The sequence below is a fragment of the Rattus norvegicus genome, chromosome 2 (genome assembly GCF_021556685.1).
Source record: "Rattus norvegicus strain SHRSP/BbbUtx chromosome 2, alternate assembly SHRSP_T2T, whole genome shotgun sequence".
Lineage (NCBI taxonomy): Eukaryota > Metazoa > Chordata > Mammalia > Rodentia > Muridae > Rattus > Rattus norvegicus.
The window spans coordinates 141,483,337-141,510,018 of NC_141535.1; the positions used below are offsets into that span (position 1 = coordinate 141,483,337).

The following is a 26,682-nucleotide window of genomic DNA, read 5'->3' on the forward strand; positions in this document are numbered from 1 at the left end:
AGTTGGATTAAAAGCCCATGATATGATTCTAACAATTTATGTATTGTAGTATATTTTCCTGAATTAAAATACATCAAAAATTTGTTACATTTAAGAATAAAGTAAAGTAAGATTAAGGTAGTTACACAATGAAACATCTAAGTTTAAAGTTAACTTTGTTGCTTTATATATGAAAAAAGAGCTGAGACAAATTATTGCTAAAACCAACTTAATTACAGTAATAACATTGTTAAGTCAAGATAGAATGGTTTAGGACAGAAAGAGAATTATTTAACTTTACTAAACAAACTAGCAAGTCCCAATTTTCCCCTTGTAATAATCCTTTCGAAACATGCTTACTGATGCAATGCTCTGCGAAATTCTCTATGTGTGATGATATCTTACATTTCATCATTTTATGAAACAACCTACAGTTAAAATTAAAGCTAAAAGATCACCTTATCTAGGAAAAATGAACCCATACTAAATTATTACCTGAAATTAATTTTTAACTTATAAAATATTGTAGTTTAAGATACAGCTAAAATGGGATTCTTGAAGCATTCATAGGATTCTCCATATAGCTCTGAACTCAGCTTTGTAATGAGAATGTTACGTCTGCTCACTAAACTCAGATGGCCCTGTGAATGCTCACTCTCACTCTTCCTCATCATCAGATTACTGTTAGGTCACATAACACGTGTATAATATTGAAAATATTTAATTAGGTTATAGTTTACAAGGATAGTAGTTTATTTTCTTTATGTTGTACAGAAAGAGTATATTGCTGGCATATTTGGTTATTTGTCCTTGAAAAGTCTTCAGTGAAGTGACAATGGAAGTGTCTTTCAGGTGGAATAGACAAGACACAAGAATAAGTACTCAATGAATGTCACATACAACGCATTATCAACTCATGACCAACCCTTTGATCTGCAATCAAAGAGTAAAGAAGAGAGTTGAAACCAAAAGAACATTTACCTTTGCACTATATGATTTCTGATGAGAACTTCCGATGTACTTTTGCTTCATAAGGAAAAAAAATCAGCTTAAAACACTGGTTTAAAAAATGTTTAAGCTAAGTCACAGTAAATCAAGAATGAATGTTTTAATTGTGTTACCTAACATTTCAAACTGCTCATTACTATTTCGAACTGTCTGATTTTATCTGAACCAAGATGGGTTCAAAAATATTTGTGTGATTTGTTTTTCATGGGAATAATTACTACTCAAGGCAATTAATAACTGTAAAAGATAGAAAGTCCTATCAATATAATACAGTGGTCTAATTTACTGAAAACAGGTTTCTGAACATTTACCACAGCTGCTGTAACAAGCTATTTGACTCTGCTCAGTATTATTCATCCACTAATCTATTACTAAACAGCTGTGCAAGCTCATGAAGGTTCCACCTATTATGTTTTCTTTAAAGGCATTCAAGACAAGTATTTCTGAAGACTTAAGTACTTCAGTAAAAGGCAAGACCGATGGCCAATAAGAAAACTAATCTTAAAATGGTTAGGTTTCTGAATCTGGTTCACACTATCATAATAACAGCAGAAAATCAAAGTTCAAGTCCTATTTCAATAATTGAGTGGTTATGTAACAAATAACATCATTTGTAGAAAAAAGGATCCCATGAAGAACTTTGAGCCTTTGGTACTTTATCTTAAAAAGAAGGATGATATATACTTTGATACACAAAATCAAAGTATGTGAAAAGAACCTTGTAGAATCACTTAGTTCATTCACCCTAATAACAAACCCTGAGGGCACAAGTGAGCTAGGTACATATGTTTTGTACTTATCTTGAGTAACTCTAAGCCCCTTTTATTCCAGGTTGCAGTGGTACAAATTCTGGTGTGAAAGTGCTAATAACATACTGTAAACTGCACCAATCAACACTTTCGAATTCAGGATCTGAATTCTAGACTGAGTAACATGATATTCCAGGAAGTGAGTAATGACATAATAATGTAACATTCAGGGTAAAATAAGAACAAAAAATTCATCCTGTACAAATAAGTTACCCGCCTACACACCAGAAATCAACTTTATTCTCAGTGAGTGAGGTTAACTTTCCCTCTGCCTACACTGAACACAAACTCAGGTTACAGAACAGTAAAAAGTTTTATTACAAGGCACTGTTTTGTACATGGAAAATAAAATACTTCAGAATGAAAACATAGAAACTAAAGCAAAACTTTACTACAGCTTAGCTCAGTTTCTCTTAAAAGCCACTGAAAATAACAAATTATTCTAACTTTGCCATATATTTGCTAAACAAACTTTTTCAAAAGTATACTGAATTTTCATTAGAAAATTAAAAAGTTTTAGTTTGGGGTGATTCTTATTTGAAAGAAGTTAATGCTGGCTAAAATAAGATAATACACCCTACCTTAAGATCCCAGTCATCTTTATGGACAATAGTTATAAAATGTGTAATTTATACTCCCGTAAATAGCTAAATATCTGTATCCTCGAGTGAGGAGGAAACCCTGCATAGTGAGCTGCTTTCACCACCTCATGAATAAACGGTTCTCATGCTGACACACTGGGTACATCCTGGTCCCTGGGAAGAGTGAACTTTAAGAGCCTGGACAGCTGACAGCAGATGTTTATAAACAGCACGCCTCAGATATCAAGGACTTCAAAATACTTAACAAAATAAAAACGGGTAAGAATCCAAGGGAGCACACAATGGAATTCCACAGTGACTTAGACATGGATTGCATTGTTATTAAAAGGACTACAATATTTTTTCTTTGACTTTTTTCTATCAGTTATAAACGAAGAACAAAATGTTTCTCCATCTTTATAAGTTGGAGAAAACTGAGGATGATAAAAAAAAAGTATAAAATCTAAAACCAGAATACTGAACTTTCTACTTTCATCTCCTTGATGAGATAAAACTTAAATATTAAAATAAATATACACAATGAGTTCTGATCTCAAGAAGAGAAAGATTCCATAAATATTGTTTAAAATGCCCAGCCATTATATGTGGTATCAGCACTAAGATTTTATAAGAGCCATTCATAAAGCAATATATTATTGTAATAATTTTATTTATAACACTTCAAACTATCATCTTTTTAAACCTCCATTTAAAAATACAATCTCTTCTAGGTAATAAAATTATAAATTACAACTAATTCTTAAGGACTGTTTAAATAGCAAGGCATTTTCTCTGGTTTTTCTTCAGAGCATTAACCTTAAACTATAGGTCAAAATGTAGTACATCTCCCTTAGGTGATAAATAACAAAAAACTTCTATTTAAATTCAGGACCATAAAGCGTACTTCATTTTTGTTTGTCTGTCTTCGCTAAACTGAACTATTTTGATTTACTGGATTAGAATCAGCAGCTTTCAGTGCAAAGTAACAGCCCAAAGGACACAACCTCAGGTGTCATTTCACCCAAAGCTCTAGACTTCCAAATCTCCAACCTTTATATTAAATTGAAATAAAATGAAAGATAAACTATAGATGGGCACGAAATGTCATAAATAAGCATTAGATTTATATTTATATATGTGTTATGAAATGAGTTCCAATATAGAAACAATAACACTACCAATACTAACACAGAAGTCTTCAAATTCAACTCAACTAATTTAAGAAAATCATGCCTTACATTTTATTAGGTCTTAAACTTTTCCCACGACCTCATTCACTATTTTTCCATTAATTTAAAATGCAACAACCCATTAAAAAGCTAATAACGTATATGTATATATTCATGAAACCTTTCTTTATCATTTTGGACTGAAAAATAATGTTTGTCTATCTAACTCAAGCTTAAAATCCAAAGCAAAGAGGCGATACAATGCTAAAATTTATACTCAATACCTTAGAAAGTAAATAAAACAGAGCTTGATATATAATGTATTTTTATCATTAAAAAGGGAAGTAATGAGAAGTAAATATGAATTCAACCTCATTGAAAACATTTCATTTAAAAATGAAGTATATTTAAAGAAAAGCTTATGTTACTTAACACTGTTCTAATCTGAGATCATGGTGTTGCATTATAAAATGAGTAACTCTTTAAGCTACACGCTAGATAACTTACCGAATATACCTCACCTTAGTTGTTCAATATAATCCGATAAGAGTATGAACATTTTCTATGGCTAAGTTTGAAGGTGAGTCTTTTCCCTAGCTGTATATCATACTTCATTACATTAACTATATTCCTCTCACTTTATAGGAAAACATTTTTATACTTGTTTTTATATTACGCGCATATATAGACATGTCTGTCTCAGTTCTAAAAACATTCTTTTTAGCACTTCAGAAAAGACCAATAACTGTAATATCTTACATGGCACGGAATATGCCACGAAGAACTGAAGAGTGCAAACAGTAGACTATGGTATAGCAAAGCAAACTTACCAGACAGTTGTTTCTACTTGACTGTCATTAAGCTGTCGATTGTCCAGCTGGGCAAAAAGTGGGAAAAGTACTTGAATCCCTCCGATTGAATGGATTGCACTATGAATTGAATGTGTTACTATAGCTTTCACATCCTACGACAAAAGCAAAACTATCTGTTAAACCTCTGTAACAAGATTTTCATCACTGTTTCTTATTCTTGGTATCATTACATGGTAGTGCATTCTGTTATTGTAAGAGTTCTCAAGCATGTAATTATTGATAGACATACATGTTTACGGTAAAAATGAAGTATCTTTCACTGGTCACTTTTAAATCTCCAATAAGCTTAGCCATTTTCCCAATCTATGAAGCCAAAGTTAAGTTATTCTAGAAAAAAGTATTATTGAGTTTAAGGACATTCAAGTAATTTTCAAGTTGGCAGATAAGACCTTCTCAAATCAGAATATTTTTTATACCTAGCAACTTCATGTTCAGGAAGTCAACAGATTTTATTTCAAAGGACAAAGAAACAAATGATAAGAGATGGGAAAGGTTTCCGAGTAGGTCTAAAAGTTGAAGACGGAAACTTGGTTTGCAAACTCAGAAGCAAAATGAGTGGTATTATTTGCGGGGAGCAGTGCTTGCTTTGGAAAAGGAGCACGGTCTGGGTGCTGGCAGCATGGGTACAGAGCCCCACCCACCCACCTGGAGCATCAATGCGTGAGGCGAATGCACAAATATGGATGCATTTTCCTTCGGTGAGGACTCCAGGCAAAGCTGAGCATCGGTGGCCTTGGCATTGTAGGAAAAGGCAATGCTACTCGCAAGCTTCCCGTCATACAGAACCTGCTTGTGATGCTCTGCCAAGTGAATGTCACTCTCAGACTTGAACTTGAAGGTACTCTGTGAAAACAAAGTGCCATTAATACTCCGTTTAACTTGAAGGTGCTCTGTGAAAACAAAGTGCCATTAATACTCCGTTTAACTTGAAGGTGCTCTGTGAAAACAAAGTGCCATTAATACTCCGTTTAACCTCCACCTCTTCAAAGCAGAGAAACAAGCACAGGAATGATTTACTGTGTTCCTCCAAGTACCTGGCCCTGTGTACACTGTTGCTTGTCTTGCTACTCTCACTTCAGATCTGAGAGCTGTTTGATCTATGAGCAGGAAATATTTTTTTAAACTAACTTAATTTTTAGATTAACTCAAATACTTAAAAACACTGCAGACCAAGTATAACTGGCCAGATTCAAACAGTTTCCTACGTCTGGCCTGACAACTCTCTGTAGTCTTTTTAACTCCAATCTGGATTCAATCCTCTAATTGCCAGAAGTAAATCAAAACAAAAGTAAAATGAGTAATTAACCACATGAATCCAAAGTTAGGGATGCTACTTTTACATTAAAATGTTTAGTTATCTCAATATTAAAAATAACCAATGCTGCCCTATTTTGGATCAGATATTTCACTCTACTTAAGTGAATAAAGAACATTACTTCTCACCTCAAGGTTTCCAATTTTAATTACTTTTTTAAAGCTCACTGCTTCTCACTTCTCAAGATAAAAGTAACAGTTTCAAAATATGTCATTTTAAAATTAAAATTTTATTTTCATCCCTATTATATACTACAAAATAAACTTGCAACCAGAATTAATGAAAAATAGCAATATTATAATTTAGGCAGTTAGTGATACTGCCAAAACAAAGCAGCAGTCTACAGAATGGGAAAAAATTCTAACTCCACATCTGATAGAAGAATAATATCTCAACTAGATATTTAATCAAAATAATTCGATTAAAAAAATAGAATACCGACTTAAAGAGAATTCTCAATAGAGGAAACTCAAATGGCTGAGAAACACTTTACAAATTGTTCACCATCTTTAGTCATCAGGGAAATGCAAATCAAAACTACTCTGAGACTCTATCACAACCACCAGAATGGGTAAGACAAAATGAGCAAGTGACAGCCTTATGCTGACTAGGATGTGAAATACAAGTAACACTTATCCATTGTTGGTGGGTGGGAAAATAAATAGAGTGACTATGGAAATCAATGTGGTGGTTCCTCAGGAAGATGGGAATGAATCTATCTTAACATCTAGCTATACTGTTCTTGGGTATACAGCCAAAAGATGCTTTATTCTGCCACAAGGGCAGCTGCTCAACCATGTTCACCATTGGTCTATTCATAATATCCAGAAACTGGAAACAACCTAGAAGTCTTTCAACAGAACAATGAATAAAGAAAATGTGATATATTTATACAACAGGGTGTTACTTAGCTATTTAGAAAAAAAGACAAAGAACCTTGCATACAAATAGAAGAATTGAGAAAAAACAATCATACTGAATGAGATAAGCCACACTCAGAAAGATAAATATCGTGGGAGTTTATTGTATTCACTCATGTGTGGATATAGCAGTTAAATAAATGATAACAAGGGTAGACCCAGAGAGGACAGATATACTAGGGGAGCATGGACTTCCTAGAAGGGGGAAGTTTACATGTATTTAAAGAGTTTATAGTTCATAGAGTTAAAATAAGGTAAGGAGAAGAAGAAGAGGAAATGGGGTTGAGGAAGGGAATAGAGAGAAAGGTAGAACTCAGGAGCTTTGGGGGTGGTATAAAAACCTAGACGATTGGAAATTTCTTAAAATATATGAAGACAATCCAAATAATGAGGGAGACAGAGTCCCAACTGGCCTTCACTTATCAACAAACAAAGCTTTCAGTACTGACCTGGGTTATATCTAATTATTATCACCTACAGCTGTTGCCAAGATAAATACGTTGCACTACACAAACTGAGAGTAAATTCCCATTGTTAAAGAAAACATCCACACAACTCACTGAACATGGAGAGGTCAAGCTGGTGCCTACACAGAACCTCTGCTCCTCTACTTACTGTCTTTGGTATGGGAATGTACCCCACAGGCTAACAAAATAGAAACACAAACACGAACCCAACCACAAATCTTGTGATATGCAATCTACACTGACTTCAAAATATGCTAAGGCAATGGCAGCACAAAGTTTGTAGGAGGAACTAATATCTGACTTGAGCTGAAGGGCCACTCCACAAGACGGAACTGATACCCAACACTGTTTAGGTGACCAAGAAGCAGAGATATTAAACTAATAGCTCAGTGCTTTGCTCAGCTGCCATCAGAGAAGCATCCTCCTGTAGCAGATGGGAACAAACCCAAAGACCCACAACCAGATATTATGCAGAAAATGACAGCCCTTAGAGCACATAACTCTAAATGAGATGTCTCTCAGAGCTCAGAAAACCCCACAGAAGAAGAGGCAGAAAAGAATTTAGGAGCCAAAGGGGATGGAGAACACATGGAGAACAAGGCTCTCTCAATTAACTGAGCAAGGCACACAAGGACTAAAGCATCAAGTAAGCACAGGCTTGGGTGTGCACCAGGCCCTCTGCGCATATAGCTTTTAGTTTAGTATTTGTATGGAACTCCTGAGTGTATAAATGAGTGAGTCCCTTATTCTTAGGTCCCTTTGCTTTCTGTTGGTATGCCTTGTCCAAATTCTATGTAATGGTTTCTGTTTTATCTTACTTATAAGATAAAACAGGATATATTGCATAAGAAAAGAATGTTTTTAATAAAAATAAAAGGAAAAATTAAAATTTCTTTCTCAAGAACTTTCAAAATAGATTTGTTTTTTTTGTTTTTTGTTTTTTGTTTGTTTTTTGAAAATGACAGTAGTCAAGGAATGATTTTATGGTTACTTTTAAGTGGGAAAACAGGAATTGAATGATAGTAACTGTTCTTGAGCTGTTTTATTTAATAAAAAAATGACACCCGACCTTTAATACTACCAGCCTTTGATGGTTACAGGCACAGTGGCTGAAAATGAGTGGGGAGACAGGAAAGTAGGTGGAGCAGAGAGTTTGACTCCCAGCACCAACATGGCAGCTTAAAACTGCCTGTCACTCCAGTCTACGGGAATCTGATGCCCTCTTCGGATTCAATGGACATCAGACACACACAGTGCTGCACAGACAGGCATGCAGGCCAAAACTTCATACAATAAAACAAATCTTTAAAAAAGTTAAAATTAAAAACAATATGAATCATCTGTTATCCCATCCTCCTACATGTACTTCTACCTACCCATGCCCCCTGTCCACTCCAGGGGAAACAGTTGCCTTGATTTGTCCTGTGTGCTTGTGTGCATGTGTGTATATGTGCATGTGTGTGTGCATGCGTGTGTGCATGTATATGTGTGTGCGTGTACATGCATGTGCGTGTACATGCATGTGCATGTCTGCATGTGTGTTGGGGAAGCCTGAGACTGGGGCATTAGCTTGTATCCTTAGGGCTTGTGCAGCTCATTTCCTTTAGCTTGTGTTTTCACCAATTTCCGGTTTCCTAAGCAGTCTAACTTTCATGTCCTCTTCCATGACACCTATCTTTGGCTTTTCTTTTTTTTTTTTGTGATATATTTATACAACAGGGTGTTACTTAGCTATTTAGAAAAAAAGACAAAGAACCTTGCATACAAATAGAAGAATTGAGAAAAAACAATCATACTGAATGAGATAAGCCACACTCAGAAAGATAAATATCGTGGGAGTTTATTGTATTCACTCATGTGTGGATATAGCAGTTAAATAAATGATAACAAGGGTAGACCCAGAGAGGACAGATATACTAGGGGAGCATGGACTTCCTAGAAGGGGGAAGTTTACATGTATTTAAAGAGTTTATAGTTCATAGAGTTAAAATAAGGTAAGGAGAAGAAGAAGAGGAAATGGGGTTGAGGAAGGGAATAGAGAGAAAGGTAGAACTCAGGAGCTTTGGGGGTGGTATAAAAACCTAGACGATTGGAAATTTCTTAAAATATATGAAGACAATCCAAATAATGAGGGAGACAGAGTCCCAACTGGCCTTCACTTATCAACAAACAAAGCTTTCAGTACTGACCTGGGTTATATCTAATTATTATCACCTACAGCTGTTGCCAAGATAAATACGTTGCACTACACAAACTGAGAGTAAATTCCCATTGTTAAAGAAAACATCCACACAACTCACTGAACATGGAGAGGTCAAGCTGGTGCCTACACAGAACCTCTGCTCCTCTACTTACTGTCTTTGGTATGGGAATGTACCCCACAGGCTAACAAAATAGAAACACAAACACGAACCCAACCACAAATCTTGTGATATGCAATCTACACTGACTTCAAAATATGCTAAGGCAATGGCAGCACAAAGTTTGTAGGAGGAACTAATATCTGACTTGAGCTGAAGGGCCACTCCACAAGACGGAACTGATACCCAACACTGTTTAGGTGACCAAGAAGCAGAGATATTAAACTAATAGCTCAGTGCTTTGCTCAGCTGCCATCAGAGAAGCATCCTCCTGTAGCAGATGGGAACAAACCCAAAGACCCACAACCAGATATTATGCAGAAAATGACAGCCCTTAGAGCACATAACTCTAAATGAGATGTCTCTCAGAGCTCAGAAAACCCCACAGAAGAAGAGGCAGAAAAGAATTTAGGAGCCAAAGGGGATGGAGAACACATGGAGAACAAGGCTCTCTCAATTAACTGAGCAAGGCACACAAGGACTAAAGCATCAAGTAAGCACAGGCTTGGGTGTGCACCAGGCCCTCTGCGCATATAGCTTTTAGTTTAGTATTTGTATGGAACTCCTGAGTGTATAAATGAGTGAGTCCCTTATTCTTAGGTCCCTTTGCTTTCTGTTGGTATGCCTTGTCCAAATTCTATGTAATGGTTTCTGTTTTATCTTACTTATAAGATAAAACAGGATATATTGCATAAGAAAAGAATGTTTTTAATAAAAATAAAAGGAAAAATTAAAATTTCTTTCTCAAGAACTTTCAAAATAGATTTGTTTTTTTTGTTTTTTGTTTTTTGTTTGTTTTTTGAAAATGACAGTAGTCAAGGAATGATTTTATGGTTACTTTTAAGTGGGAAAACAGGAATTGAATGATAGTAACTGTTCTTGAGCTGTTTTATTTAATAAAAAAATGACACCCGACCTTTAATACTACCAGCCTTTGATGGTTACAGGCACAGTGGCTGAAAATGAGTGGGGAGACAGGAAAGTAGGTGGAGCAGAGAGTTTGACTCCCAGCACCAACATGGCAGCTTAAAACTGCCTGTCACTCCAGTCTACGGGAATCTGATGCCCTCTTCGGATTCAATGGACATCAGACACACACAGTGCTGCACAGACAGGCATGCAGGCCAAAACTTCATACAATAAAACAAATCTTTAAAAAAGTTAAAATTAAAAACAATATGAATCATCTGTTATCCCATCCTCCTACATGTACTTCTACCTACCCATGCCCCCTGTCCACTCCAGGGGAAACAGTTGCCTTGATTTGTCCTGTGTGCTTGTGTGCATGTGTGTATATGTGCATGTGTGTGTGCATGCGTGTGTGCATGTATATGTGTGTGCGTGTACATGCATGTGCGTGTACATGCATGTGCATGTCTGCATGTGTGTTGGGGAAGCCTGAGACTGGGGCATTAGCTTGTATCCTTAGGGCTTGTGCAGCTCATTTCCTTTAGCTTGTGTTTTCACCAATTTCCGGTTTCCTAAGCAGTCTAACTTTCATGTCCTCTTCCATGACACCTATCTTTGGCTTTTTCTTCTTTTATAGATAATTTTTCTCTGTAATTCTTGTAATTTATAATTTATAGTTGGAATATCATAAATAGTATTTAAATAAACACACCTCTGATTCTATTATAATGGAGTTTTATTTGGTATAAATCTGTTCCTATTCAAAATGTTAACCATTTTTTAATTTCTCTTCCCCCCAGCTTCATGAGGATGTCCCCAACCTCTACCTGCCAGCCCCAGACCTACCCACTCCCTGGTGCCTCCAGTCTCTTGAGGATTAGGTGCATTTTTTCTGACTGAACCCAGACCCAGCAGCATTCGCGCTCGCGCTCTCTCTCTCTCTCTCTCTCTCTCTCTCTCTCTCTCTCTCTGGCGTGTGGGGTGTGTGTGTGTGTGTGTGTGTGTGTGTGTGTGTGTGTGTGTGTGTGTGTTGGGGGCCTCATCTTAGCTAGTGTATGCTGCCTGGTTGGTGGATCCCTGTCTGAGAGATCTCCAAGGTCCAGGTTAGCTGAGACTGCTGGTCTTCCCTTGGAGTCGCCCTCCTCCTCCTCTTCTACCAGCTTTTCCCTAGTTCAACCAAAAGGGTCACCAGCTTCTGTCCATTGGCTGGGTGTAAATATCTGCATCTGACTCTTTCACCTGTTTGCTGGGTCTTTCTGAGGACAGTCATGATAGGTCCCTTTGTGTGAGCACTCCATAGCCCCTGTAATAGTGTCAAGCCTTGGGGCCTCCCCTTAAGCTGAATCCCACTTTGGGCCTGTCACTAGACCTTCTTTTCCTCAGGCTCTTCTCCACTGTTGTTCCTGCAGTTCTTTCAGACAGGAACAATTATAAGTCAGAGTTTTTGACTATGGGATGGCAACCGTGTCCCTCATGTGATGGTCTATCTTTCTATTGGAGGTGGAATCTACAAGATCCCTAATCCCCACTATAGGGCTCTTCATCTAAGAGTCTGTCTCTGTACTGATACCATGCAATTTTTATCATTATTGCTCTTTGGTATAGCTTGAGACCTTCAAAGAAGACCTAATACTAATATTCCTGAAATTATTACACAAAACAGAAACAGAAGGAACACTACCTATTTCACTCTATGAAGCCACTGTTACTCTGATACCTAAACTACATAAAAGCACAACAAAAGAGAATGAATATCAATACAAAAATACTCAATAAAATTCTTGCAAACTGAATTCAAGAAGATATCAAAATCATCATTCAACATGATCAAGTAGGTTTCATCCCAGGGATGCAAGGTTGGCTCAATATATGAAAATTCATTTACATAATCCACAATATAAACAAACTCAAAGAAAAAAATCACATGATCATCTCCTTAAATGCAGAAAAAGCATTTGTCAAAATGCAACACTCCTTCATGTTAAAAGTATTGGAGAGATCAGGAATTCAAGGCCCATACATAAACATAATAAAAGCAATTTATTGCAAACAAACAGCCCATATCAAATTAAGTGGAGAGATACTTGAAGCAATCCCACTAAAATCAGGGACAAGACAAGGATGCCCACTTTCCTCCTATATATGCAATACAGTAGTAGAAGTTCTAGCTACAACAATAAGACAACAAAAAGAGATCAAGAGGATAAAAATTGGCAAAGAAGTAGTAAAGGTATCACTATTTGCAGATGATACGTTAGTATATATAAGCGACTCCAAAAATTCTACCAGAGAACTTCTACAGCTGATAAACAGCTTCAGCAAAGTAGCTAAATAGAAAATTAACTCAAATCAGTAGTATTTCTTTGTACAAATTATAAACAGCTGAAAAAGAAGTTAGGAAAACAACTCCCTTCACAATAGCCAGAAATAATATAAAATATCTTGAGGTAACTCTCACCAAACAAGTGAAAGATCTGTAGGACAATAATTTCAAGTATCTCAAAAAAGAAATCAAAGATCTCAGAAAATGAGAGATTTCCCAAGCTCATGGATTGGCAGAATTAACATAATAGGTTTGTATTTTAAGAATTATTCTAAATAATCAATGGGTAGGAATTTTATAAAGTTAGACCTTAATTTTAGTCTCAAATTTCCTGGAAAAATACAAATATATATCAAAATATAAGTAAATGTATTACAGAAAATTTCTGCACAGACAACATACAATATGTGTTGCTGCTATGCATTGTCATTCCTACGAGACTTCACATTGTCTATTAACATGCCATAATGAGAAGACCTGAAATACATCAGTGGCTTCCCATTCCAATAATGTCATGTATACTGGTTTTATGCAAAATAACAGAAACATGACTGGAGACTATAAGTAGTTAATAGAGGGTACAAACAAACCAAAAGAAATAGGTAAACAGTGTAAGATCACATACATTCCTAGCATTCTAAATTCAAATTTGATTTCTTTCTCAACAACTTAGATGCATCTAAGATTTCTCTGAGAACCTGAACTCACGTCAGGGGAAACTAGATTTGATTGGTGCCTTCAGTTCAGCAGCTTTCTTGGTCCAGTTCATAAAGGCCAAACTGTGGGAGCACTTTAAATGTTTGCATATTCATCTACCACTTTACATGCTAAACTAGGTACACTGCTGCTATGTTCTGGTAAATAATTCTTCTAAAGGAAGGCCCTGCAGACACACTCCGACACAGCACATTACATTATGTAAAACTTGCAGAAACAATATCCGAGAAAATAAATCACATCCTACAGAAAAGATGAGTAAACACAAGGATTTCTCTACAAAAACATTTTATATTTATTCATATGTTCATGCATAAAAGATATGTGTATTATATAAACACATTATTCATCATAGAACATACATCATCCATCTTAACTTTAAATTATATAACCTTTCCATAAATAATATGGGCAGCTACCCTTACCTGAAGATTGACTGTGACATGTTGAAAATAGTTCCTCAGTAAATGACTTTCTGGGAAAGCATAGAAGACATCTAGCCAGTTATACCCTCTGAATGACCCACAGAATCTTCAGCTTTAGTTATCAATGATCAAATAACACATGACTTTAAAATCATGTCAGTATCGAATCCCATAACAAACCCAGAAAGCATTGTTTTAATATGAAATATCGAAAGTATCCTATCTGACTTTTCATGGACTTTGAAACATGAATGACCAAAGCAAGTGCATTCTTTGGAGCTGCCCATGGCACACCATGGGCAGTACCAGTAGAGTTCTGAGAGCAGCTTACAACTACCCAGTGTACTCTAACCCACCAGTACAGATCAGTAACTCAGGATGACAATTTTACTCATGGCTTCTCCTTATACACTAGCATAAATTCTTGACGCAGAAACAAATCTTTGAAAGAAAATAATTATTTTTATAAAACTAGCCTTTATGTTTAATAATTGTTGGTAATACATTCATTCATCAGTTAGGAACTAATAACTACAAATGAACCAATCCACAATTTTTTTTAACTTATAAAACCTTGAGATCACACAGAATTTTTAATATCAATTTATATATACAGTGGATCTTTTTACTAAAGAGAAGTATTAAGAACTAATATATAAAACTTGCAAATATAAAATGATACTATATTAAGTAGTTGAGTTGTTGGGGTAATTGCCTAAAATCCAAGTACTTAAACAGACTGAGATACACAATTTTGAGGACAGATGTATATACAATGTATATACAAGGGGACATAACAATAAAACATACAGGTATCACATATGTTCAGATTATCTGTAAGACAGCTGTGCATTAGGAGTAGCTTATTTAGTAGAACCATAAACACCTAAATCAGATCACTTACATAATACAAATATAAGAAAATCTACTAAAAAAGCTCTTCACTGGAAATGCTAACCCTAACTGGAACAAAAGGAGAGGCATGGCATTCTGTTATACTAACCTCCAGAAAGCATTAGTGGCATTGATGAATGTCAAGAATATGGACATTTAGATAGTTTGCCTGCTTTGGAGACACACTGGCCTCAAGCATGCAGCAATTCACCTGAGCACTGTGTCTGGAGTTGTGAGCCACCATGCAGCCACCAGGCCTGGGCATTTAGATAAATGATTGTGCAATACTCAATAAGTATGTCCTGAGGTTAGCTTTGTATTTTAAATTTTCCCTTCTACAGCATAATATATAATCTATCCTGAGATATTAAAAAATTGTTATTTTTTTAGAACTTAGAAGCTACATCTCTAACCCAGTTTTAAAATATATAAGATGATCAGTTCATTTCCTTGCTATAATTTTTGATAGTTCTACTTTAGCAAAAAATATGATCCAAATTTAAGCTTACTGAAAGCATCCCAAAGGTTCATTATGAAACAGACCTTATACCTAAGTGTTCTACCATGAAATCATGCCTAATTATGAGTCTATCCATATATATCCTGCACACCTTTGTCTCCATCTTGCAAATCCATGCCCTCTGACTCAAATGCTTCTGAAACTGACTTAAACTCTTCCTCCTTTGCAAGATTTCCAAAATTCTCTAGGCTGAAATTAGTCATCCTAGATCGTATTTGTATTATTTGCCTTTCTAATATACATAACAACCTTTAATTATAAATGATTAGAGATCTAATTATAGTCTAATAAAAGTATAAACTTAATCATTTAAATTCTCAAAGCTTAGAATACTTCCTTGAAATTTTCAATATATTAACTTTTCAATTGAATGCCCTACAATCAGCATTATCACCCTGAAACATTCAAGATTATTGGAAAGAGTAAGGACTGTAGTCACAATCTTGACAAACATGTCAAAATTGGTAAAACAATTTCCATGCATATAATGAAGTCACTACTTTAACATAGCAGAAAATGACTAAATCAGTAAAATGCAAAGATAATGGCATATATCAATTTACCTATTATGCCAAGTGCTGGTCAGATAACCACTATAACATTTTATTAATATAAAAAAAGAGGACATCACTGATATAATGTCCAGTAGACATGGCATTTAACACAGAGACACTGTCACTACAAAAAAACTTTTCAAATATTTCATTTGCCAATAAATATCAAGAAATTTCTGAGACGGATTCTTTTATTATCTGCTTATAGTGCCCTAGGAAGATGGGTACTCCCGTAGACTGGAACTTTAAAAAATCAGACTGAAGAATCATTCAGTATTATAAGAAAGTAAGAGACATAACTTACAGAAATGCCTGGAACAGAAAGAAATGTAGGTTTATATGTGTAAATTTATACACACACACATACCACACACATATAAATTCAGAATGTGTACATTATATACATACATGTATGTGTGCGTACTTTTTCAATGTCCACACATCCAGATGAAAGCTCTACAATTTCTTTCCCAAGTACTCTCATTCATTTTTTGCAGTAAACAGAGAATGTCAGAGGTTGTGAACATAAATCTACTCTCGCTGGATCAAAACTCCAAAAGCCCCAACAAACAGCACATCTCCTGGTATCTCTAGTCTACCAGTGATAACACTGCTTCTTCTTAGGACTCATGGAGTTGTACCTGCTTACCTCCACAAAAGATCATCAAAAGAGCCACTCCGGGCTCAGCAGGCAGCTCTCCCACAGCTCCCTGTTTGACAAGTCCCAGCTGTGTTGGTTGGTTGTCTTGAATTCTGTCCACCCTAGAAGGTCAGGTATTCCAACCCTTGAACTTTACTAAATATAATGGATTTTCAGAATCTTTATGACATATGTATAATAAACTGATTCATGCTATACAATTATATATAAGTTTCATTTCATACATAATACACAATCAAGATGTATGACAAAGGTCTGTACTCAGTGATTTTAGTTAACTTCATCTACATAATTTCCATTAATATCTTCAGACCAGGCCCTGACTGCAGGTAACTGAAGCCAGAAAAGTCAAAAACATAGATGAGGGGCAGTATGATGTATCAATAATAGCATTCAAGGTAAATGGAGTAAATAAATCAGCATTCAGAAGTTGTCAAGAGGAAAATAAACCAAGACCCTATAAACCACTCTCAGTAGGAGTCACATTTTAAATCCAAAAAGAAACTAAATGGCTTTTCTCTGCATAGAAACAGAATTAAGAACCATCCTACAGAATGAGAGAACATACTGGAAACTACAATGCTGATTGAGAGTTACATACATAATATATAAAAAACACCAAAGTTAACAACAAAATACAATTAAAATAGCCTAATTCAAATTATGCAATAGACCCAAATAAGCATTTCTCCCAAGAAGGCATGTGCATTGAGATTGCTAATCTCAAAGGAAATGCACATTAAAACCACAAGACAGTACCACCTCACCCCAATAACAAAAGAAGATCAAAGGATTAAAACAAGATTATCCTATGGAGCAGCAATCACACTACAGGTAAATATATAAGTGCAGCACTTTTCCTACCCCTCTTCCCCTTGTAACAACAGTTTGCAATGCTACCTGGTAGGGCTAAGTAAGGTCAGAGCCCTCAGGAGTAGGGGAGAAGAATGCTGCTGTCTGCAGGAGAGGCAGCAGCATCCTGATGATCTGAGGACTGAGTTAAGACACAGTTATCCAGAAATGAGAGGTCCTAGACTGGTAACCAAGTTCAACTAGGATGCTGACTAGACCCACACCAACACAGACAGAAAGATAGAGAAAAGGCAATGCACCACAGTATGAAAGCAAGGAGGGAAGGCACCTGATATCCCTACAGAATCCTCTCAGTTCTGGCTATCAGCATTATAAATGATAAGCATCAATTCACAAGGTCAAGCATGATAAAGTATGTGGGAGTCTGGTGAACTAGCCAAGTACATGAATGGTATAAAGGCTACCCATACAGGGTGACTTTCCCATGTCAGTAGGCAGAGAATGGTGAGGATTAAAATAGCAGCTACTCTGAAGGCAGGAAGGAGGGAACTGATCTAGACTACGGCTTGGAAAACATGAATTTAGAGTACAACTTGCACAGCAAGTAAGATGGTTCAGTGGGTAAAGGTTATCGCCACCAACTCTGAAGATCCAAGTTCAATCCCCAGAACCCACACAGTAAAATGAAGAGACTAACTCCTGCAAGTTGTCCTCTTGCATGGACACATGTAACTTGGCAAAATATGCATTCTCTCTCTCTCTCTCTCTCTCTCTCTCTCTCTCTCTCTCTCTCTCTCTCTCTCTCTCTCTCTCATACACACATTAAAATTGACTGCTACTTGTTGGCAGGAGAGCTGCCAGACATGGATGACTAGAGCCAGAGGACGGTGAAAAAGATAGAGGCATAGCCAAGCAAAGGATGACCAAGATAGGGACCATATTTGCCTAAGGGGACAGCTAGAGTGCATGTCAGATATCCAAAAAATTCAGGTAACAAGACTGTCCAGCAAATCTAGGCAACCTTGGGGTCAGATGAATAAGAGAAGATATCTGCCTAAGAGGCTGGACCAATGTAGAGTGGGCGAAAGAAGTTAAGAAGTATTCGTGAGGAATAGAAAAAGGCTTAAAAGAGTATGCCAGCATGTGTCTTGAGAATATTCATATAGGTATTGTATGAAAATCCAAGAAACTGTTCAATCAGCAGGCTAAGGATACTACTATATAATATAAATGTAACGAACTGGATTGTTTTCTTGTAAGGAACATTATGGGAAAATTACATTCCTGATGATCAGACTTAATGCAACACAATAATTTAGCAGAAGAGTATTCAGAAGCCAGAGTGGATGCAGCACTGGACATGGTATTTAGTGCTGATAGGATAAATCCTAATGATGGCTCCTGCAGCATTCATAGATCCTCCCTCGAAGTTCTTCTGAAGTTCTGGGAGGGACTGGTACACTTCCACAGCACCCCAGCTACTTCTTGTGCTCCTCCTTTCCCCCCTCTTGTTCTCATGGATAAGCAGATTGGCGTGACTCCAGGCTCTTGGCCAACTCCCAGATGAACTCATCAATATGAGCTGGTAGGCCACCTGATGAAGGAGTATTTCTACTCCCCTTCCAGGACGAAGAACAAGTTGTCCATTTCCTCATACACCTGGTGGACACTGTCCAAGTACCTCTGGCTGATGTCCCATGGTGAAGTATGAGGAAACGACAAACCTGTCTTTCCCACTTCTCCACATTGGTCTTGTGTTTCTGTTCCCTTCTTCCTTCTCAGGCCTTGACACAGCCCACTGCACACGGAAGCCCGCCTTACCATGTTCTCAAGCACAAGAGCACTAGAAGCATATGCACAGCACCAAGGGGACGAGCTCTGCGTGCACCTCTTCCCGCTCATCCGGTCGCACTCCTCACACTCCTTCAGTTGGAGTTGGCACTTGGGAGCCGTGGACGTGCAGTGCCCCTAGGCAAGCTGTCCGATCTCCTCCTGAAACTGGTCCAAGGGCTCAACCCTCTTTAAATTTATTTTAAGTGGAGTTACTAAGGTCTTCAATCTATAACACTCAAAATATTTTTACAAAACTACTTCAGATATACCTTTCTGTCCATTTCACTTATGGTTAACATGTCAGGCATTCCAACACACAGTAGATCCTGGATAACCAAAGCAAACTTAGAGAAAAAGAATAATGTTCATACCTATAGTAAGTTTTAACACAGAGTCACAGTAAGAAAAGTAACATGATTCTGTCCAAAATCTGATAGTCCAACTACTATGGAAAGCCATATGAATGCTACTTAGCCAATGAAAAATAGATTTATCCTATGACCCAGCTATACCACTCCTGAGTATTTTCCCAGAGAATTCCAAGTCAGCATATCAGAGACACATTAAGATTATCAGTGTTTACTGTGGATCTCACCACAATACCTAAGCAGGAATCCTACAAAAGGATAACGGATAGGAAAATGTGACACAGAAACACAATGGAACGCCTTTATTTATTCCCAAACAACACAGGCTGTTGCCAAAACTTTAGGTTGCTCTTCTACAAACTAATATCAAGGCCCATTACTGAAGCCAATGCTCACCACACAACTCATTGAATGTGAAGGGGAACTGCTGCCGACATAGAGCTTTCAGCCCTGTGTTCTACCATCATTGGTGCAAGAAGGCACTTGGTATACTACCAAAAGATAAAGGTAAATGCCAGCACAACTACAAAACCACAGATCAACAGTGGTGTCCTGCCTGAAAGCTATGCTGGGGCATAATGGTGGCACAAAGCCTGTGGGTGTAACCAACCAATGTCTGATTTGACTTAAAGCCTGCTCTCTCCTACAGAATCTATCATGCCTAACACTGCTTGGGGACTGAGAACCTGACACTAAATAGAACAGAGTCCTAGGGGAAAACCAAATATTAATCTTGTTCAAAAAAAGTAGCAATAAAATAACTGCTAATGACATTCTGCTATACTCATAGAGGAGGGCCTTGCTCAGCCACCATCAGAGAAATTTCCTCCTACAGAGGATGTAAAGAACTGTAGAGATCCATAGCCAGACATTATGCACGGTGTGACTTAGAACACTTAGTCCTGAATAGAATATCTCCACCAAATCCCTCCTCTCAGAGCTCAGGGAACCCTGCAGAAGAGGAAGGGTAAAGATTACAAGACCCAGAGGGGATGTAGGACACCAAGAAAACAAGAGCCTCTCAATCAACACAATCGAATCTGCTATGAACTCAAAAAAACTGAGGCAGCATGAATAGTGCCTAACCACCAGATTCTTTGTGCTTTTTTATGGCTTCCAATTTAGTGGTTTTCTGGGATTCCTGAGTGTGGAAGCAAGTAGTTTTCTGGGACTTATGCCTTCTCTTGGGCTCTTTTCCTTGTTTGTTTGTCTTCTCCAAATCTGATGTTAACTTTTGCTTTGTCTAACATTATTTTCTTCGTATCTCTTAGAAGCCTGTTTGTTTTCTAATGTGAGAAAGGGAGTGGATCTGGAAGGGAGGGGAAGTGGGGAGGAACTGAGAAGAATAGAAGAACAGGAAACAGTATTCAGGATATATTACGTGAAAAAGGAATTTATTTTCAATAAAAGTGAGGTGAAGGAGGATTTGGTGTAAGAGGGAAAGTGGTTATACTAAAACCAGTTCATATCTAGACCTAGTGAAACAAATAAAACTAAATGGATATAAGACAGCAACATGTAATGTCACTATGACACAAAACAGAAAGAGTGCTGTAAATATTTTGGTTATTAAAATCACTGGGAACACAAAGATCTTTTAAAAGAGCAATTTTGTTATTTCCATTTCTAAATTAAAAATAATAAAACAGAAATATGAATACCAAAAGGTTTTTAAAGATTTTAATATTTGGTGTTATTATTCCATAACAAACTTCTATTAATTTAAATATTAAACTTAAAAAGAGGGCAGCAATACTTTAAATTGCAGCATGTGCTTCTCAAGCATTATTAACTTTGATTTGTTTGATTGTTCCTTTGTTGTCTTTGGAGACACGGCGGTTTCTCTGTGTAGCCCAGGCTGTACTAGAGCCTACTCTGTAGACCATTCTTGCCTAGACCTCCGAGATCCACCTGCATCCCAAGCTCTGGGGAAAAAGGTGTGGGTCACCAATGCCCGGCTCAACTTTGAGTTATACTATACAATATTGTCTCACCTCCAAATACTCTGGAATTGTACAACTCCAAAAGTGATTTAAATAATCTACTCATAATTACCAAGTGCTCATTAAAAACTAATTCATAGGAGGCAATGCTGTATCTTGCCTAAAATGTATCTATTTCAAAGCAAAATAGAAATCAGAGTAATGTAAGTCAGCATCAGTGGTTTTGTGACATGAGCACCCTTATTGCCCCATTCTTTACCCACTGCAAGGGACAATTAAATGCAAATGCATAAAAGGAGTTACCTCAGTTGGAGACAGCTTATAACACTGCTTCTTTTTCTAAATCTCTAAAACATAGCATTCCTTCCTATACGTCATTTTATGGAAGATTTATCTATTTGTGCATTTGTGTACTCTCCTGCATGTACACCTGCATACCAGAAGAGGGCATCAGATACCAGTAGAGATGACTGCAAGCCACTATCTGCTGAGAATTGAGCACAGGACCTTTGGAAGAACAGTCAGTGCTCTTAACAGCTGAACCCTGGACAAGTCATTTTAAATGATCATAACACAATGTACATATTTAAAAATCTGAGATTCCAAATGCCACTTTAATAAGCAATGTACTCAGAAAATTTTTTTTCAGAATTGGTAACTAAAGGGGTGTCTTAAATATTAGAACACCATCCAAAAAATAAAAAGTTCATTGAAAAACAATAATTAAAAATGGAAAAGCAGATGAAAAGGAGCATCATAGTAAGTTTCAAAAAGTTGGGATGACAATTACCCACACTGAACAAAGATTCTCACTAAATACAATAGTGTGTAAGCGGATTATACAAGATCTTTGCAGAGAACTTATAATAATGCGGTCATTCCTACCTTATAACCAGGTCCTAATTGATGAACTGCAAATATCTGTGCTGGGTTAAGAGCTTCACTGAACACATACACAGCCCCAAGCTGGCCACAGAATACCCTATTGGCATCAGCAGTTTCTGAAGATCCAAGAAAGCACTTGTCATAGCTCTATTTTTAAAAGTCACAAAAAATAAGTTATTATTTGTAATGACACATTTAAAAATGTATTGCTTCATTAACAGAAATATTTAAGACACAAACAATAGTGAAAATGCTATTTAAGGTATTTTTCAAATGTTTCAATAATAAAAGTAAATAAACAAGTTATAGAGAAACAAAATCAGTTAAAATAGAAGTGAAGTACACGACCATCCATTATTCCCTCAGACTTGACCACTTAGTCCTTGTAGTACTAAGGACAAGGATTTTTTAACTGTTTATACTTGAATTTTGTAATTCGGAAACAAATTATAATTTGTTTACTAAAGCAAAGCTAATTTTAAATTGCTAATAATTCACAATTGATCAAATTTCATGAGGTTAAAGTAACTCAAAAGAATGACTTTGCTAAATCTTAACTATAAATCCTCAGGAGCAAATTTTTAAACTCGACTACATTTCTCAACATTAATGAATATGCCACCCTCTGTTTCTGAACTAAATGAGTAATGATAAAGAAAGCCATTTTGTTCTGAGTAGGAATTATAAAGAAGCAAGAACGATTCAATATCCCAAGAATATCATTCACCTACAAGATCTCCCACATCCTTTCAACACCAGCCACCGAAGCTAGAGACATTAAATACTGTCACAGAGAATTTTAAATTTTTCCTCTTTTATCTTTTTAAATACTGTCTTTTCAGCTAATGCCAGTCAACAAAACTATGGGGTCTTCCTTTTTACATTAGTAGTAGACTGCATCCTCCCGCAATATCAGAGAAGAGACAAGAAGCATAATTTCATTTCTGTGCTCTCATTGCCTATGAGTCTGCTGGGCTGTAAAGCAAGCTTGTCCACGAAGGCACAGGCAGGAACTTTCTAGAGTTCTGGGTGCCCCATGCAGCTTCTGTGCACATTTGTATTTGATTTGTCTATTGATGTTCTGTCTTTTGAAAAAAATGTTCATAATAAAAATCCAAGACTCTTAGCTTCCAGATCATATAAAAACAACATACTGCCACCTTGGCTGGGACAGGAGAGCTTGTCACCTACAGTTCTACAAACAGAGTGGAGACAGTGTAAAAAGTCCTATTTGTTTCAAAGAAAACAGAAAAAGAGACTGTTATAATCTCTGCCATGAAAGAAATTAAAAATTAAAGAAGACGCAGATACACTGTATAAGTAGACTTAGTTGTTTGCTTTTCTTAAGGTGGTCATCATTATTATAAGCAGGTATGCTGGAAGGATACTATATCACTGGCCTTAGAGATACTTTAGGCACTATAAACCACATTTTGCTTTGGCCCTAAAATGCCAGGAGGAAAGAAAAGGAAAAGCCAAACTATAAAAATGCAAGCAACCATTCTTTAAATTTCAACTATATATCTTCTCTATCTCGAATCCAGTGTCACCCGCTCTAACACAGACATACAAAGTGAAAAGAGTATCTCGTTTACAATGACAGAGCATCATGTATGTGATCTGCCTTCTGCTTTCAGAATCCTCTGATGTTATGGAATTTTCAGCACTGCAGCCAAATTGACAGTTTTTTGTTTTTGTTTTGATTTTTGAGACATGGTTTCTTTGTGTAGCTCTGACTGTCCTGAATCTCACTTTGTAGACCAGGCAGGTATTGAACTCAGATATCCACCTGCTTCTGCCTCCCTGGTTGCTAAGATTAAAAGTGTGCACCACCACACACAGACAGATTGAGATTTTTACAATAATCTTGGGAGACTTTTTGTCCTGGGTCAGACGGCAAGTCCAGATCTGTGTTTGCATATGAGGCACTTACATGACTTGACCCCAGTATACCACATAACCACATTCTATTTTAACTTTACACATATCAAATCATATGTCTGAAACAGTCTGTATACTATAATAATTAAATATAAGTTATATAAATATAAGTTAACTTAAGAATTATAATGTAAACTAATAAAAACTCAAACAAAATTTTGGATGTTTCTACCAAATAGCCATTTTTTATATTACAGTGAGAAACCATATTATAAAATGTATTTAAAAATTTAAACTTACATCATTTGTGTTAACATGCCAAGCCATGTCACCATAGGAAACCAGCTGACCATTAACATAGCAACGGATCTCACTGTTCCTCCATCGATTGTAGATGTGGACAATGCTGATCATGTACCACTGCAATACAACAACTGAGATGTCAAGGGTCATGCGCAGTCACTACTGTCTAGAATGCAGTCCAAGCCCTTGCACTCCCTACGAGATGTCTCGGCACTTTACACATCATGTCCCTTCCTCCCATTTCTTATGTCCCTGGTGGAAAAACAGCCCACAGAGTACCCACACCCCAACACTGATATAGAGAAGTAACAGTGCCTGCTTATGAACACAACATTTGAAGACAATCACAGAAAAATCACTATGAGTGAATAAACTTCATATCAAACATTCGGGACTAATAGGAAATACTGAATGAACAAAAAGAATGTTTCAATGCAATTTTTATACTCAGGTATTCATATATACTTTTTAGATTTACTGGATAAGTTACAGGATTTGCTAAATTTATTTTTCTGTCTCATGGAACCATCAAAATGTAATAGATGTAAGTGAGCTTCCACCATTTCACAGGATTCCAATGGTGACCTGATATTTTCAGTTAAAGGCAGTATCGGATCTGGAGGGTGCATATGCATAAAGACACTGATATATATACTGTGCCCTACATTCAGTTTGAGATCGAAAAAATTTATGTATAATAAAACTGTACAACAAAAAAATAAGAAAAATACATATACTGATACTAAATATTCCTGAGGTATTAAAGAGAATCAATGAGAAATAAGAAAACACAAGGTAATATTTACACAAATGTCACCAGGTGCTATAAGAGAGGTAAAATGCGAATGGTTACACTCACTCTGACGAGGTCAGTAGTGCACCTCTTAAGTAAGCAGTTCAGCTAGACAAACAAAGGCTTTAGTGCTGCATATCTTTTTAGGAAAGACCAGTAACCTATTTACCGAAGTAAACTTTCCCCTAATTGAAGCATAATAGCAAGTTAACTACCACATGTCCTGGAAAATTAAAGAAAGAAAGGATTTTAAATTATTTTATTTCTATAACAATAAAGAGCAGTAAGGACAAATAATCATAATTTTCATTTTCAAGGTTTATTAAAATCTTTTCAGAAAAATGTTTTTAACCTGTTTCATTCCCTGGGCCCTACTCTTACAAGACTCTCTGTAATTACCATATTTAAAGTGTTAAAAACACAGGAATGCATTTTTTGTAAGCAAATAGGAAAAAATAAATAAAATGAGAACAAACACATTAAACTTAGCTTTATGTGACCATAGGTTAAGAACCACTGATCTAGATTGATCTAGATGAAACTTGTACCTTAAGAAAGCAAAAGACTTTATCCATTAAAGTTATATATTTTGTTGTGGTTGTTTTGCCTGCATATGTGTCAGTGTGAAGGTGTCAGATCCCCTGGAACTGGAGTTAAAGACAGTTTTGAGTAGCCACATAAGTACTGGGAACTAAGCCCAGGTCCTCTGGAAGAATATCCAGTATTCTTAATCTCTGAGCCATCTCTCCCCAGCCTGTTTAAGTGATATTTTTATATAGCTACTCAAAATATTGGCAGTCTACTGAACTCAATACTGTGTCAGGCATCTGAGAAAAATTAACTCCATCACAGATTTTAGCCTCAAAAAAAATCACTAAGCGGGCATATCCATGAATAATAATGATGTGAATAAAGTAATTACAAAGAGGCATTAATTACATCTGAAACCACCACGCATCCGGGAGGATGGGTAGCACAACTCCTTGATGCACTACTTGCCCACCACACATGGGTCTCTTTGGTTGGACTCCCATGACGGAGGAAGAAAGCAAAGTTGGGAATGGGGGAGGATAGGGAGGGAACAACACAGAGATGTTGCAGAAACAGTCTGACAGGATGTGCTCTGAAGACTTAGATGAAGTAATCCATTCAGATCAGAAGGCACATAGATATATTTTCAATTTATTTTGTAGTTACTAAAAAGCAAACCATTAGCTTAAGCAAATGTATATATTCAAAAAGATAAGTCTAGCATTAGTGTATAAAATAGTTTAGAAAAGAAACAAAACATTCAAGATGAAGAGAAAACAATATGAAGTTGAACGGCAAATAATGAAATGTTAGAAGAAAACCAATGTATTTCACAGATCTAATTCTTAG

The 26,682-nt window shown here is 36.4% G+C and overlaps 1 protein-coding gene across 11 annotated transcripts in view; it reads right to left on the reverse strand.

Annotated features, from left to right (window-relative positions):
* The window catches only part of Nbea (neurobeachin), a 576,469-nt gene that overhangs the window by 449,950 nt on the left and 99,837 nt on the right, over positions 1–26,682 (reverse strand). For all 11 annotated transcript variants that reach the window (XR_015665447.1, NM_001427608.1, XM_087626792.1 and 8 more), the window contains 4 exon segments: positions 24,507–24,626; positions 22,326–22,472; positions 5,064–5,261; positions 4,377–4,510 (listed from right to left, as the gene is read on the reverse strand). Coding sequence is in view for 10 of the 11 variants with exons in the window: in NM_001427608.1 (NP_001414537.1) it covers positions 4,377–4,510; positions 5,064–5,261; positions 22,326–22,472; positions 24,507–24,626 (599 nt within the window). In the remaining variant the exon portion in view is untranslated.